A 16,904-nucleotide genomic window follows, 5' to 3' on the forward strand; every position below is an offset into this window, starting at 1 on the left:
CAGTTTTCCCTCCTGACATATCATAGTAGTGTAAAGACTGTTTAGGCTGTCCTACAGAATTTTTTGGTCATAAGTAGTAGGATCCATATTTCATCAGGAGAGAGATTCTCTTTTTGAAGAAGAATTAAGGATGCAGGCAAGAGCTCTAAAAGAAAAGAATCTAGACATAAAATATTGGCCCTTACAGCTAATAAGATTTCTATTGCTTATACAGGTTCAGTTCTAGTCATTTCAGTTTCATGGTTTCTTGTGCTGTCTTTTGCAGATTAAGAGACTTCATATTTGTTCAAAAAATGTTCAAGTCTGCAAACGTGGCCTTTTCACTGGATAATTTTTTTTATGAAAGACCAGATAAAAACCAAAGGTAAATCTTCATTGTTAAATATATATAATTGTTTTCCACAGTCTGAATTGTTTCACAACAGAATTATTTTTTGTAACTCCCTTTTCTGTCTGCCAATAGAAATGGGTCAGAAATTTCCAGGTTCATAACCCATACTTTGAAATGTTTTCCCAAGCACACTGAAGTTTGAATGTTGCAGGTGTGTCTTAGGCTATAAGAAATATGGGTTAGCAGAAGTTTTACCTGTTATATTTTTCTATGATTAAAAGTCATGAAAATTAAAGGATACCTTTCAGCAGGAGAAACAGTAGGTTAATTAGTAATTTTGAGCTAAATGTTGTGGAGGGTGCTTAAAAATGCTTTGACTTTATATTTGTGTGTTAAAAATAGGTATCTAGAAAATGAAGAGCCTAAGGTTTGGTATATTGCACCTGCTCCATCTATTTCTGAAATTCCAGCTGCAGAGGAGTTGCAGAGGGAACTGGAAAAAAATGCAGCCAACACTCATATGGGTAAAATATCATACAATAAAATAATTGAATCATTTAGGTTGGAATAGACTTTGAAGATCATGGAGTCCAACCATAAACCTAACCCTACCAAGTCTTGCTAAGTTGTATTTTATATTAATTTTAAATGGCTTAAGAAATAATTAGCTTTATAGATAATTCCTCCTCTCTTTTCTATTGCCGTGAAATATGGAATATTCTAGCTATGCAAATACAGACAAAGAATGTATTTTAGTTGAGAGTGATGATCTGACATATATCTGGATTGTTAGCAGTCATCTTTGGGCATATACAAGCTGCAAATTTATTGTGCAGAAGTGGGCAAAGTAAGAAGTATGATCAGAATTTCAGCTACTCTACGTTGTTCCATGAAGCATCATAGCAGCTGTAAGAGCATAATGCAACACATGGATCTGATGACTTGTCTCCCACCCAAGGAACAGAGAGTTTGCTTGAACCTAGCTTTCTTCTTCCCTTTTATGGCTTTTTTAAAAAAAAAAAAATTGCTGGTCAGGAGGCCAAGTTTGAATCTGGCCACTGCTTGCTGCTAAGTGAGGTATTCCTTCCATCTAGACATTCAGGATCACCTTAAGGAAATTTATTTTGAAGAATTCGGTTGCTTTATCTCTGTCAACTAGATTTCTGCATTTCTCAGTTGCTGTACTGATTTATGATAGTCTCTGTTTAGGAATTATTTTGTTTAGACAGAAGGGTTTTTTTTTTCCTAGTTTCTAGATGGATAATACTGAAATTAATAGGCTTTCCTTCTGCTGACAGAAATGCTTGTTTGAGCATCTATGTCAGGACACAGATCCTACTGAGAGCTAACCCTTCAAAATGTGATAATTAACCAAGATGACTATGAAACCATCAATAGGAATTTTGACTGTTGACATTGCAGGGTTTATCTCATGGCTGTTCGTCGTAGGAACTTCAAGCTTGCTCACCGTGTCATCTTTTTTAAAGACCATCTTTATTCTGGGACAGGGTGGAGAGTTTCTATCTTACAAACTACTTTGTAGTTCTGAGGAATAGTTTTGCTTCATTAGTTTGTATATAAGGCATAGAAAGTGACCATGTTTTTATAACTTTTTAATTAAGAACAAACATTGCATTCATCAGCATGAGTCATAAAATACAAATTAAATTTCTTGCAATAAGATCGAAATATCCATTCATATAGGATACATGAATTTGTCTTATTCTGTGTAGAAAATATTTACTAATATGAATATGAATAGGAAGTTGAATATTAATCACAGAATCATAGAATCCCAAGGGCTGGAAGGGACCTTGAAAGATCATCTAGTCCAACCCCCCTGCAAGAGCAGGGTAACCTAGAGTACATCACACAGGAACTTGTCCAGGCGGGCTTTGAATATCTTCAACGTAGGAGACTCCACAACCCCCCTGGGCAACCTGTTCCAGTGCTCTGTCACTCTCACAGTAAATAAGTTCTTCTTGATGTTCACATGGAACCTCCTATGCTCCATTGTCCTACCACTGAATATCAGTGAAAAAAGCCTAGCTCCATCATACTGACACCCACCCTTTACATATTTGTAAACATTGATGAGGTCACCCCTCAGTCTCTTCCTCTCCAAGCTAAAGAGACCCAGCTTCCTCAGCCTCTCCTCATAAGGGAGGTGTTCCACTCCCTTAATCATCTTTGTGGCTCTGCGCTGGACTCTTTCAAGCAATTCCCTGTCCTTCTTGAACTGAGGGGCCCAGAACTGGACGCAATATTCCAGATATGGCCTCACCAAGGCAGAGTAGAGGAGGAGGAGAACCTCTCTTGCCCTACTAACCACACCCTTTCTAATGCACCCTAGGATGCCATTTGCCTTCTTGGCCACAAGGGCACATTGCTGGCTCATGGTCATCCTCCTATCCACCAGGACCCCAGGTCCCTTTCCCCTTCACTACTTTCCAGCAGGTCAACCCCCAACCTATACTGGTACATGGGGTTGTTCTTCCCCATATGCAAGACTCTACACTTGCCCTTGTTGAATTTCATCAAGTTTCTCCAGCCTGTCCAGGTCTCACTGAATGGCAACACAGCCTTCTGGTGTGTCAGCCACTCCTCCCAGTTTAGTGTCATCAGCGAACTTGCTGAGGGTACACTCAGTTCCCTCATCCAGGTCACTGATGAAAATATTAAACAGCACTGGTCCGAGAACGGACCCCTGAGGGACTCCACTAGTCACAGACCTCCAGCTAGATTCTGCCCCATTGACCAAAACTCTCTGCCTTCTTCCTTTCAACCAGTTCTTGATCCACCTCACTACCTGATCATCAAACCCACACTTCCTTCGCTTATCTATGAGGATGCTGTGGGAGACAGTATCATAGAAATAATAATCTATTGTTTTTGCAGGAGGGAGAAAACATGAGAAGTTTATACAATGTAAAAGTACCTCTGAGGAAGGACATGATAAATTACCAGCACCAGTTCAGTTTGGAACAGGGGTTTCTCGTCCACCTGGTGAAAATTTTTCACAAAACAAAAGAGAAAGTAATTTTCTGGAAAACAGCGATGATGATGACGAGAGTGCCCATTCAACATTAAGAAAAAAGTATGTGTCTAGTGAAGTCTGATCATTTATCCACTGTCAGAATCATATTACTATTTTAGACACTTTTGTTAAAAACAGAGCTTTGCATCCTTCAATTGAAGGTACATAAACAGGGTTCCAGTCACTAGTTTCTTTCAGTATAAGGAAGAAAGATGTTTCCTTTTGTCAGTACTGTAGTTAAATGTGTCCTGAGCTCATCCTCTTTTATGAGAAAAGTAAGGATGAGGTTTGTTGCTTTAATTTTAAAGAAATTGTTAGATAACAAAGGATTTTCAAAATATTATTTTGAGTTCTTTATTGACATGGTAATGAGCAAGAAGGCAAAGATCACTCGCATTTCAGAGCAGAGGTCTGCCAGCCAGGAATACCTTGAGCAGTTCTCAGCATCATTTCAGTGCTTCCTGGGAGGAGAGGTTTTACAGATAAACTCATCTTCTGCCCAGCTCTTCTCATTGCTCAGAACCTGTGTGTCTCTATTGTTCCTAATTATGCAGAAATTGACAGTTAATTTCTTATTGTGATTCACAGCTCATCTGGACAAGCAGTTAATTCAGGTTCTTTCTTGAATGAAAGTAAAGTTAAAATGTATCTTGAAAGGAGTCTTCTTTAGGTAGAAGGGTGTCAGATTAAATAGAGACAAACTTTTCTTATGGTTGTATCTTACTAATTCTGCTTCTGATACAAATAGACATTATTTTAAAATGTTAGACAAACTGTAACATTACAACAAACTAATGAAATTCTGTATCTTTTTCAGCTTATTTAAAATGCCTGGTTATATGCACACAAATACAGAATTGAAAGATAGTTTTATTGATATGAAAGGAATTGATACTTACTTAAATACAACTGAAAACATAAAAGAAGTAAAAAAAGAATGTTTATGGAGAAATAATCATCATGCCTCAATAACTGAAGACTCAGATTTTACTCTGCATAGGGTAAATCATGGGAACATTGCATCTAAAAGTGAAATGGATATAAAACCATTTCCTAATGCTTCAGAGATTCTGGATATGACAGGTAATTATTATTAGTCTGTTTCAAGAAAAATAGTCAACTGTCTTTGGTATATAATAGTAAGGGATATCCATGATCTCAAGTAGAGTGAAGAACATTTTCCCACCAGCTCAAGGTGAGATAATTGGCTCAGCTTGGAAAAATATACTGCATATTAATGGAACTTAATTGCATTGGGGTGTAATATGAGCCGGGTAAACAATTTAAGAAGTCACATTTTCAAAAGTGCCAAATCATTTTGAAAATGTCACTCTAATCAGTCGTCTAAATTTGAGAAAGAGCAACCTCATTCCTTCATGTGGTAAATAGTCTCATCTTCATTTGAAAATGGATTTTTTTTCTTTGTGATGTGGTTTATATCTAGATTTTATGCTTTTTGGGACAGGGACTCATTGCGTCTGCAGAATGTACTTAGTGTGTACCTGCCTAACTCCTGCAGAAATACAGAATACAAAAATAGTTCTAGCAGAAAATTGTAGGGCAGAGCTGTGGCTTAGGATGGGATTTGGAAGCTGGTCAGGAGTGGAAAACGTGATTCCTCTCTGCCTTCTGAGCAATGGTGACTAGCTTTGTGTATGAGTGGAGAATAGTGGATGTCATGTATTTTGACTTAAGTATTTCATAGACTCATAGAATGGCTGAGAAGCACTGTCTTCCACAACATTCTTGTATCTGAGTTAGGACTCAGGATTAGCAATGGATGTACAACTGCATGGGTAGAATAAAGGTTGAATGGTCAGGCTCAGAGGTGAGTGTTATCAGGTCACATATTGCCCACATGCTGGCTGCAATTGCAAGGGTCTGTCCTGGGAGAGGGGACTGCCAGTGATCTCATGAAATTCAGTAGGAACAAATGCAAAATCCTGCCCCTGGGAAGGAGAAGAACTTCTGTGGGTCCCTTGGGATGGACTGACTGAGTGCAGCTCTGTGGAAAATGCTGAGGTCTGGCAAGCAGCACTCTGAACATCAGCTGGCAGCGTGTCCCAACAGTAACAGAGGCCTACAGCATCCTGGTCTTTGTTAACAGGAGCAGAGCCAGGAAAGTTAAGGGAAGTGATTATCCCCTTCTTGGCACTTTTGAGACCACATCTAAATACTGCATCAAGTTTTGAGCCTCTGGTATAGGCAAGACATCCTTAAACTGGAGTGAGTTCAGCAAAGGGCCACCAAGATGGTCTTTTTAGATGATGAGCTTGTGATCTCTTTGTCCTGTCCTCTCAGCAACTTCTATATTACCTGGACCTTGTTACAGGCTTGCAGTGCCTCACAGAACACACACCTTGGGGTCAGGAATGTACTTTCCATGGGTATTGGTTGAAAACAAATCTGGTTTTATAATTTTACTACTTATATTTCTTTAGGAATTACAGGAAGAAAATTGGAAATTTTGAGGGCTGTTACAGAAATACGTATCCTTATGTTTGCTGTATCTGATTTACTGATTTTATTACAATGCTTTTTACATTTACAAAATTACAGTTTTAATTTGTAGCCATAGGAGCTCTTGCATTACACTGTAATAGTTTTGATTTGTAACATAATGCTGGGAATCAAATGATGAATAGGTGTTTACCCTTTGGACTTCCAGAGCTAGAAGGAAAATAGGACAACTTATGGCTCATTCATTGCTAAGCAAATTTATTCTTATTTCAAACATTTTAAATTTATCCTCAAAACTGTTTATTTTTAAAATGTAAAATTTTTTGTTTGCATAATACATATATTTCAGGCAAGTTTTTATATGCAAACACATGTATCCCCATATACTTTAAATAAAGAAAGAGTGAATTATTATTTAGCCTTATTAGGAAAACTGAATCTTTTTGTCCCATTTTCTCAGGAGCAAATAAACTTCACCTACTCCTTATAGGTCTGTATTTATGTTGTACTGGGCATACAGTGTATTTCCATTCTTTAAGCAGGTTTCACAATAATTTTCCTTCTTGGCCCTGCCTTGAACCCATAACACAATTAACTATCAATCTATAGTTAGATCTATAGATGTCAGTTTACTTCTTTTTCTGTTTTTACATTGTCTTTTCAATATTTTTTCTAGGAAGCTGTCAAATGGTACATTAAATAGCAGGAAGAGGAAATATCTAAATTTAGGCAACTTAAATTTATGTGAATAGCTTTAAGAAGTGTCAGAATTTCCAAAATTAATAAAGACTCAGTTGGTCTGAATTTGCCATAGTCAATATTCTTAATTTTGAAAAATACAGCACTTAGGTAATTTTAGAGAAGTTTTTTTTAAAAAATCCTTATTTAATTTAGTCTAATACTTGCTTATCTTCACACATTTTTAATGGTTAAACTTGACTGCTTTTATTTCATGTCCTAGCCCGTTTCTTTTTCATCTTTATTTAGTCTCTGAATGTGACATAAATCTGAAGCCTCAGTGGTTCACTGTTCTTGTTATTGGAGGTGTTATGTCTGACTGTGTGTGCATCCTCAGCCTGATCAGACCTTAGAGTTAGTCTGCTTGTGGCTTCAATGCAAGTCCAGACAAGGATCAACTCACTTACTGGATGTGTAATGTAACAATGCTCTCTCTTCCTCTTAATCATTTTTGAGATAAGAATGTTGTTGTTTGATGAATACATGATATTAGACACTGGAAAATATCTTCAAAACCACTCATACAGGTGAATTTTCTTTGCTACTGTTAAGACCAGACAGACAAGATTATGCTGATTAATTTCTGCTGTAGTACAGATAAAATGTGACCATTGACACGTTAGATATGCAAACAGCAGTGCTTTGCTTCTCATGTCTGATTTGCAGTGTAGAATAAAGCTTTTATTACTAACAGTTTCACTCTCCATAATTGTATGCCATTCCAGGAAGCCTATGCCAGGAAGCAGGTTCTTGATTATTGGTATAATCCTGAGACCTCTCAAATAGGTAGTGGCTTTTTTTGGCAAAATAAAATTATATGGCACACCAAGAATGTAAATAAAGCTACTAGATAGTTTAATAGGTTGCTTTTTGGTAATCTTTCTCAAGCCTGTATCCATGAAAGATTGTTGCATATGTTTTGATTTGCATTTAAATTATAAGAAAGATATTAATTTACAGTTCTAAAATAAATTTTATGACTTTCAACTGTTTTAAATTCCTTAATGCTCTCAAGCAACCCAATTTAGGAGTATTTTTAAGGAGTTCCCATATTTCAACTATGCACAATCTAAAGCTTTGGATGATGTAAGTATGAAACATTAGGTGCAGTACAGAGCAATACTTAGCAGATAGATTTAAATGATAGTTTGCTATTCAAAACTTAAAAGGTGTTAGAAAACTGTAGTATATCTAGAACCTCTTCCTGAAATAGTTGAGCAGGGTTGTGCTTAGCTGGGAGAAGGGACCAGAAGAGCTTTTAAACAATGTTGTTGCCAGTTTTAAATAAATTTATGTGAAGATGTGAATTCTGTGTTGATTTCTGCATACAGATTAGTAATATTTTTAAAGTTATTTTCATAGGAAGATTAAGAAAAGCAGAACTTTAGAAAAAGTTTTACTTTTGGAAAAGTGATGTTTATCCATTGCCTTTTGTATCAGCTATGCTCTCTTTAAATCCAAAACTTCTTTTGAAAGGGACCAGATAAAGATTGTATTACAGGTATTGCAGAGAGGAGATACATTATCCATCAGTCTTCATCAGAGCATTTGAAATCTTTATTCAACACTAGGGGGAATCATTTACAAGCATAGGAGTCATTTACAAGCATTTATAAGCATGTGTTTTTCAAGCTACTTTTGATATTGCAAATGTTTTAATTTCTTATCCACTAATTATAAAGTGAAGACTTTAAGAATGGTATTTATATGAGGTATTTATATTTATATTTATTTATTTATATGAGCAGAATAATCTTGTATTAAAATTATACAAGAAATTGTAGTTTTACTTTTTTCCCCCCTACATTTTTAGTTCTGTGCATAAATTTGGGTTATTTTTTGCTTACTTCCAAATTTGCATTTATTTGCTGAGGAGAGCTATACATCATATTGGCCTGTAAAATAATCTTGTGTGACCGTCCCTAGAATAATGAGAAACAGCATGTAATCAAGATTTACTTTCATGGAAGTTGCAGAAACAGGGAAATAGTTTTAGTTTCTCAGAGAAATAGTTTTAAAAACTTCACATTCTATTAAAATGATAGCCATTAAAATTATACATATTCAACAATATTGCAATTTTGACTGCAGTTTGAATTACAGAATGAAAACAAATTGCACTTGGAATTTGAACACAAAATACCTCTTTCCGGTGAGCCTACATTTGGTTCCAGCCAGATGTTGGCAGTGATTCTGTTTTAATGTAATATAAAGCTAGACACTGCTTCTTTTGTTTGCTGCAGAATGGTAGACTTCATTCCATAATAACCTTAAGATGAACAGTATCACATTTATGGATCTGTGGCAGGTGTGTGGCAGAAGATGATGTTCTTGTGCTGTAACATAAAGTTTACAGATAATGCAAACATTTTTAGAGGAGTACATATGTCAATGTAATAATAATTTCCCTGTGCGGTTTTTCCCTAACAATGCTTTTGGAATATATTAATAGATACAATGGATAGCTGTGTTATATTTACTACTTTGCAATTCTTTCCTAGCTTCTGTATACAGATAGGAATTTTGTGATTTGTGCTCCGACTGGCTCTGGAAAAACTGTAATGTTTGAGCTAGCTATTACCAGATTACTCATGGAAGCCCCACTGCCTTGGCTAAATATTAAGGTTGTTTACAGTAAGTGTTATGCAGCTTTAACCCTTTTGATAACAGCAGTAGAAAATGTCATTCTCTAAATGTGGAGATCTAGGGTGACTTCTTGAATTATATGGAAATCAAATACGTTAAGAAATTGTGGCCTACCTTATTCTTTACGAAGTTGTTTGGTTTAGGATTTGTTTCTTTGTGATACCATTGTAACTCTTACTAGTATTTAACAGCACTGTATAATTGTAGTGTTCAGCATTGCCTATACAAATAAAAATAAAGAAATCTTGTGAAGAGTTTGTCATCTAGGAAGGCAAGATAGACACTAAAAGGGAAGAAGAAAGCAAGAAAACTAAAACACATTCTTACTGCCAGATGCCTATCTGTTGCTCTAAGATGAGGATCAAATCTTACATTTGTATTTACCTGGCAAGGGTTTCCGTTTACTAGTTCAATGGCAACAAAGCTATGATCTTTGAGTTTAATTGATCTGTGTAGGAACTAATGAAAATACTTGAGAACAGTCACAACCATTAGCACCTTTTATTTTCCTTCCTTTCTGGAGAATTGAATTCATAACATGTAAATCAGGTGAAATTGGTGGCTTTGTCCCAGTTTTAATTCATACAGTGATGTATTTGTCAGTCTTCTATTAATGGTTAATCTTTATATTTACAAAAGTTTCAGCTTAATGTATTTTATCTTTTCTTAATTCCAATGTGTTGAAGTTCTTGCCATAAAGCTAGTGTAAAGTTTACTGTGTTTTTTAAGCAGGAGGTGTATAAGCAGGCATGCATTACAGTTTCTCTGTCAGCATATCAAGGTAGAACATTTCGGTGAACTGTAATGGTTTTGATTGCCTTGGTAGAAGTGATACAAATTGACCGGTTGGAATTTCCAGTAAGGAAGCCAGTTACCTGCTGGTGGAATTAGATCTGATGACTTTTCCAGGTTTGACAGTGATGGAGGAGGTGTAGTTTTCCAAATGTTGGAACAGAGGTGTGTTAATCAGATGAGGTACTGCCAGAGCATGCTGTGCTACATGCTTCATCAGTGGCCCGAAGTATATGAAATAGCTTGCAGTAATTGTGTAAATTAGAATTGGTTCCCAAGAGTTGAGGATTGGTGACTGAAGTTCCAGGAGTAATCATTAGCTTCTTGTATTCTTCAGCAGCAAAAGATCATTACTTTTGCAATTTTGAGTTTCTTGCTCATAGCTTAACCTGTTTTCTGGAGCTGGTGATTTCCCTGCTTTATAGACCACTGATAACATGAGATTTTATACCTCTTTTTGAAGCAGAAACTGGTTCTTTAAATCTCTTAATTTTGGGAATCACTTGTCAGCTGATGGGTCATATTCCAGTTGCTCTAAATAGCCTAGTATGTGATCACTGCAAGATCTATTTCATTACTGCTGTTTTCAGATCATGTGTAGACCTCTTCTTTCAGTTAAATCACTGCATTTTCTGTATAGATTACCCACCCAATATAGACTTACATGTGTCGCTGCTATCAGTCTGTGTAGAGAATTACTTCTTATTTCTAGGAATCAACCTACATCTGCAAAATGTAGTTAAGTGTCCAGTGGAAAAAAATATTATGAAGAAATAGGTTGTTCTAGGAGTCTGTTTTTATAAGGTGCAGCAACAGAACTGCTACCTGCTATGCTAGTTGCTACTTGCTGTGTTAGGTGCTTGGTGCTGACTACATTTAACCGTACATCTGGTTTAGATAGATTTTGATTTTTTCTAGTATACCATCTCTTGCTCATGGATGGTTTCTCACGACCTTTTTCCTCTCTGAATACAGAGTGCTCAAATCATTCTGAACTGGAAAAAGGTTGGTATCTGTATGATCTTCTGTTGGAAAAGATGTCTTTCCTGTGGTTTCTTCCATGTGTGAGAAGACCTTTGGTAGCTGAGTAATTGTTTTCATGTGGGATTGAGTTAAAAATTAGGATTAAGAAAGGACATAAATAACTGTAGTAAAAGGATTCTGTTTCTGATTGCTCATGGGGAAGAACTGTGGCCCAAAGCTCAACATTGATCTGTGCACATGGAACAGGATAATAAAGTTAATACCAGTTACAAATTTTATGGTTCTGGGAGCTAAACTGAAAATTAGGGAAATTAGATTCAAGAAGACATCTTAAAAATCTGTGCATTTAGCATCTTTAGCAATACATTTGAAGCTTTGGTTTACCTGACATAACAATGATTATTTTGTGTTGGTTTTAGTGGCTCCAATAAAAGCTCTGTGCAGTCAGCGTTTTGATGATTGGAAAGAAAAATTTGGACCTATAGGGCTCAGCTGCAAGGAACTGACAGGAGATACAATGGTGGATGACTTATTTGAAATACATCACGCTGACATTATTATCACTACACCTGTAGGTTTCAGTCTCAATTCTTACCAAAAACTGGAATAAGCAGACAGTAGTAGTCTACTCATTGTATTCTAGTAGGACTGCTCTTTTTATATGATCCTTATACTTGCTCACACACTGCTGTTTGTACTATTAGTTCATAGAAACAACAGCTAGTAATATAATCATGTGCCAGATGAAACATACATGGCATTAGCTTGAATTAAACTGATTTTGTTTCAAGACTAATTGAAGTTTGGGCATGTCTGCCTGTACTGTACTTTTGGCATATGTTGGCCTTTAAAGCATCTTTTGCCTTTTGTTGTTTGCTGTGGGGTTCTTTTCTCCTAGGAAAAATGGGATAGCATGACTAGAAGGTGGAGAGACAACTCTATAGTGCAGCTTGTACGACTGTTTCTCATTGATGAGGTAAGAAAATTAATGTTTTATATGCACTGGTTTTCTTTTTGAAGATAAAAGGAAACTTAAAAGTGTAACATTTACTTAACACATGTATAGATTGTAACTGGAGAAATATTTAGCAAATCTTTAAAAATTCCCAATAGGTGCATGTTATAAAGGATGAAAGCCGTGGTGCAACGTTAGAAGTTGTAGTCAGTCGGATGAAGACTGTTCAGTCTTCTCTTTGGCATCTTTTTGAGAATCATGACACTGTTCCTCCCTTGAGATTTGTAGCTGTTTCTGCAACAATCCCAAACACTGAAGATGTAAGAGCTATATTTTGACTTTATTTGAATTAATGTAGTTGTGACTAATAAATTCAGATTGGTAACAGAGTTGTGTCATTTTGAAGCTGTCACCTGAAGACAGCTGTGAGGTACATGTCAATGTACCACATGACCTACAACCATATGGAATTATTAGCCAAGTATGGACATGCTTCAGTTTTAAATTTGTGATTTTTGTCTTTAAGTACAACTCACAGCTGGCTTGAGACTTCAGTACAAATTTGATTGGTCCTCTAAGTAGCAGCACTTCACCTGTGTTTTCAATGATAAAAGCAATGTCAAGTGTATTAATAATTTACATGTGATAAAAGTGGTTAATTATTGTGTGATGCAGTTAGAGCACAGTGAGATTAAAAGCAGAGATTTTTCATTTCTATTCCTTCTTTTTCACAGATTGCAGAATGGCTTTCAGATAGTAAGATGCCAGCTGCATGCTTGAAAATAGATGAGGATCAACGACCAGTCAAGCTACGCAAAATTGTTCTTGGTTTTCCATGCAGTGACAGTCAGACAGAGTTCAAATTTGACTTAACTCTTAACTACAAGATAGCTAGTATTATACAAACATACTCGGAACAAAAGCCAGCACTTGTGGTATAACAGTTTTTCCCTTCATCACATTTGAAACTGTTTCTTTCTTTCAAAGTGTTGATTAAAAATGCCTTTTATTTATAGTTTTGTGCCACAAGAAAAGGAGTGCAACAGGCCGCTTCTGTTCTTGCAAAAGATGCTAAATTTCTACTGAGTGTAGAACAGAAACAAAGGTATTTGTATATTGAGTTGTTAATAAGTGTTTGTGTGTTCTAGTAAACCTGTGACGTCTGTGAAGAAAGCTGTTCAACTAATACAGTTTCTAGCAGAAGAGTGCCTGCAACAAAATCATCCTCACAGTTGACATTTTTCTTTTTGTAAACTGGCACTTCTTGGGAAGTTTTATTTGCTTTTCAGATGTTTAGGGTACTTCCTACAAACATTAAGTTATTTTTAAAAGCTGCCTTCTAAGTATACAGATGTTAATTCCTATGGACCTATAAAGCCTTGTATAGCAGAGGTTAAGCATTTGAATAGTTAAATTGGATGTGGCCTTACTAGTGGTTTAAGTTAAGCTGTAAGTCTTTGCATTATCATGAACCTTTAATAAATGCAGCCCTGACCCGTATTAGTTATTTACTTCAGGGTTGCTTAGTCCTGGCAGCTGCAGGAGTTACTTCCTGATTTGGACCTCAGACATAGTCTTCTTTGCCTTATGTGCACAACATCTAGATTGTAGGTTGTGATGTGGAAAGATAACTGACCTGTAAAGGCTGCAGCAGCTGCCCCAGAGAGTCAGTTTTGTTCCCTTTGTGAAGACGGGAAAGGTGGTTGTTAAAAATATCCAAAGAATATATGCTTTAAATGTTATTTTAAGACTATGTTCTTTTCATAATCTAGCATGTAATTGGAAACTACGAACATCCTTAAAAAGCACAAACGCAGTAGAACTATGAGAAACTATGTAAAAAATGTACATGTCAAGGACTACATCTTACAGTCTTTAGGTGGGGTAATGGCGTATCTAGTTTCATGTGAAGCTTTATTTTTGCATTTTAAAAACATATTTAGTCTTTGTATATTGCACTTAGATTAGTGAATGTGGTTTGTGATTTTGAAGTATTTGGGTTTTTCTGTGTGTGTTGCATAGATTACAGAGGTCTGCAAATTCACTGAAAGATTCCAAACTGAAAGGTAAATATAACCCACTACTTCTCTGCTCTGTGAATGAATACTTGCTTGAGTAGTATTATTTCATAACTGTAATTTATTATAATTATTTTACTATCAGATCTTTTAATGTATGGTGTGGCTTATCATCATGCGGGTATGGAGTTATCTGACAGAAAAATAATTGAAGGAGCCTTTACTGCAGGAGACTTACCAGTACTTTGTAAGTAAACGTAACTTTGAAAGTCAAAATGCTCTTAATGTATCCTGAGAGGACTGCAGTTCGGAAGTGGTAATATTTTATGATTCTATGGTTTGTTTAAACTTTGGAATTATTACTTTGTGAAATCCAGATAAAGAGATGTTTGTGTTTTAGATACACTTTCACCCTGTGAGTATGCATACACGCTGTTACTAAAGACTGTAGAACTTTTCTTCTTTACAGCATACACAGAAGTCATCCTTCCATATGTTTATATAGGTCTGCCAATGTCCAGTTCCTTTTCATGCCACTGAGCCATCCTGTTGTGGTGAAACTCTCTGCTAGTGTCTCTTGCCTCAGAGTTCACATGATGTTTTTTTTGTTTGCATCCTTTGCAGCAGTGATACAGATTAAAATACAGTGATAAAGGTAATCTTTTGTGTTTATGCTTCTTAGATTGGCAGGCTACTGTGTTCAAACTCCCATGCAAGGTGTTTTGACTGATGGAGAGGTTCCTAAGTATTCCATCTGCTGTTACCCAAGATGAGAAGGTACCTGTTTGAGACATGATGGTTTCTTTTCATCCAGGCTTCCCTTTTCTGTAAAAAAAAAAAAAAGAAAAATTCAGGCCCTCTGGGGAATTGTCTGTGTGGTTCTTGCACAACACTGAAAGATTCATGGATTTTTTTCTTTCCTACACAATGGGCATGACTCACTATGAAAATTTAAGCTACATACCCTTACTGTGACCTGACAACCTTGCTGGAGTTGCAGTGTCCATGACATTAAAAAGTCTCTGCATCCCTGCAATCTACTGTACTTTGGCTCCCTGGTGTGCTGTGTATGGCTTTGCCAACTGCAGTGCCATTTCTGCAATCTCAGGAGACTGGCTCTACAATTGCTTTTTGCAAAAATAACTCTGAAAACCTGTGCCACAGCTGAGCACACCATGAACGTGTATGTGGACTACCACTGAAAGAACGCAAGGTTGCTTACTGGTACTTAAGTCATTTGAAATTCGTAGTTTGTATGAATGTTTTGAAATCTTCTGAGATACTGGGATTACATTACTACAACTAAGAGGAAACTGAAAGAGTATGGGGCATATTCCACCTTATATATCTGAGGGTAGAGTTTTAAACACACCTTTCACAGATACTGCAAAGGAGAAAAATTCTTTGGTCTTGAAATAGAGTGTATGTATACTCACAGTGTGTGTGTGCATACTATACACATACACCTATGTGGACTGAAGTCTGATTGCACTGTAAATAACCTCTCTTTGAATTTTTTTATGGTTAGCTTATTTTGCTTAGACAAATATCCCATTTTGCAACCAACACAGTATGACAAAACATAATGCATAATACTCTGACAAGATGGGGTGGGTATGTCTTTAATTTAGACTAAAATTTTCCTTCCTGGTGCACCTGAATTTTAGTTCTGCTTTCGTTTCAAAAAAGAATTGGAAAATTCATTGCTACTTCGTTTTCCTAGTGCAATAGTTTTATCATTTGGCTTTTATAGTTGTTTTTCCATGTTCAGTTCCTGCCATCCCATATATTTGTTAGAGAAAGTGAATTAGAAAACATGAGTGTGAGAGAATTTGCCACAAACTTGATTGGGGTTTTCTGTGTGAGAGTGTGTATTGGTAAAGTAGTGCAATAGTATTGGTGGTGATTCTGGTTTGGTACCATGGTTATGAAAATGCTAAGGACTGATCACTTAGAATACCTTAAAGAGATTGATCACTACAAGGCAAGATGTAGTCAGGGCTGTATTCAAATATCTATCCATCAAGAAATATGAATAATGTTTCTTCAATGTGTATGTTTCATGTTGAAGGTGGATTAGATTCTGGATTATCTCCAAATGTTAAGGAATGTTTAAATAAAAATATCTAGGATGTAATTTGTTAAAGACTGTTGTGCAATGTCTGTAATCTATGTCTAAGTCTTTGTGGTGCAGAAAGCCCACTGGCTTCACTAGAAAATAAGAGCTCTTAAGAATCAAGAGTTAATAGCTTATTTGCTGCTTTTGGATATTTTTCATCTTGCAATCAATATACTTTAATCTGATGTAGTTACTACTAGCACCTTAGCAATGGGAGTCAATCTACCTGCACATCTGGTGGTTATAAAATCCACAATGCACTATGTTGGAGGAGTGTTCCAAGAGTACAGTGAAACTGACATTCTGCAAATGATTGGAAGAGCAGGAAGGCCTCAAGTAAGTTAATGCTGTATTATATTGATGCTATGTATGGGTGAATCAGTAGAAACTATTCATGGCAAAGAAACTACAACACCAACAATTTTACTGCAATATTTAGGTTTTAAAGGGTTGTTATTAATAGTTAAATTACCCCTGGGTAACTTCCTAAAGGAAGAATTCTGTTTTCTTTTGTATTGTTCACTAAAATGTACTGCTTCACCTTGCCCTGGAGGAAGATCTGAAGATCACATTTGGGTTACATAATAAATAAGGAGTAGAGAAAAAGTAGGAAGCTGGCATACAACTTACAAATGATGTGATAAACATTCTGCAGTATTGAATAGTATTGAATAATAGCATGGAGAGCCACGTGCTTTTGTTCTCTCAACATCAGACTAAGAAAACATATAATTAAGTTAGAAGTGGAATTAGAGGGGGAAGGTCAGAAACAGTGCCTTCAAAGAGTTCTAATTTATTTTGCTTCCACAAGAGGTTGCTGATGC

General features: G+C 36.2%; 1 protein-coding gene across 1 annotated transcript in view; it reads left to right on the forward strand.

Moving 5' to 3' along the window:
• The first annotated feature begins 293 nt into the window (after positions 1-293).
• HFM1 (helicase for meiosis 1) overlaps positions 294-16,904 on the forward strand; it is a 36,532-nt gene continuing 19,921 nt past the window's right edge. Inside the window, 15 exon segments of the mRNA XM_031053355.2 lie at positions 294-364; positions 734-849; positions 3,215-3,428; positions 4,186-4,451; positions 5,810-5,857; positions 7,582-7,652; positions 9,068-9,200; positions 11,408-11,559; positions 11,887-11,964; positions 12,102-12,263; positions 12,678-12,878; positions 12,960-13,048; positions 13,966-14,009; positions 14,107-14,208; positions 16,271-16,416. Coding sequence (XP_030909215.2) covers positions 294-364; positions 734-849; positions 3,215-3,428; positions 4,186-4,451; positions 5,810-5,857; positions 7,582-7,652; positions 9,068-9,200; positions 11,408-11,559; positions 11,887-11,964; positions 12,102-12,263; positions 12,678-12,878; positions 12,960-13,048; positions 13,966-14,009; positions 14,107-14,208; positions 16,271-16,416 — 1,893 coding nt within the window.

The sequence above is a fragment of the Melopsittacus undulatus genome, chromosome 6 (assembly GCF_012275295.1).
Source record: "Melopsittacus undulatus isolate bMelUnd1 chromosome 6, bMelUnd1.mat.Z, whole genome shotgun sequence".
Lineage (NCBI taxonomy): Eukaryota > Metazoa > Chordata > Aves > Psittaciformes > Psittaculidae > Melopsittacus > Melopsittacus undulatus.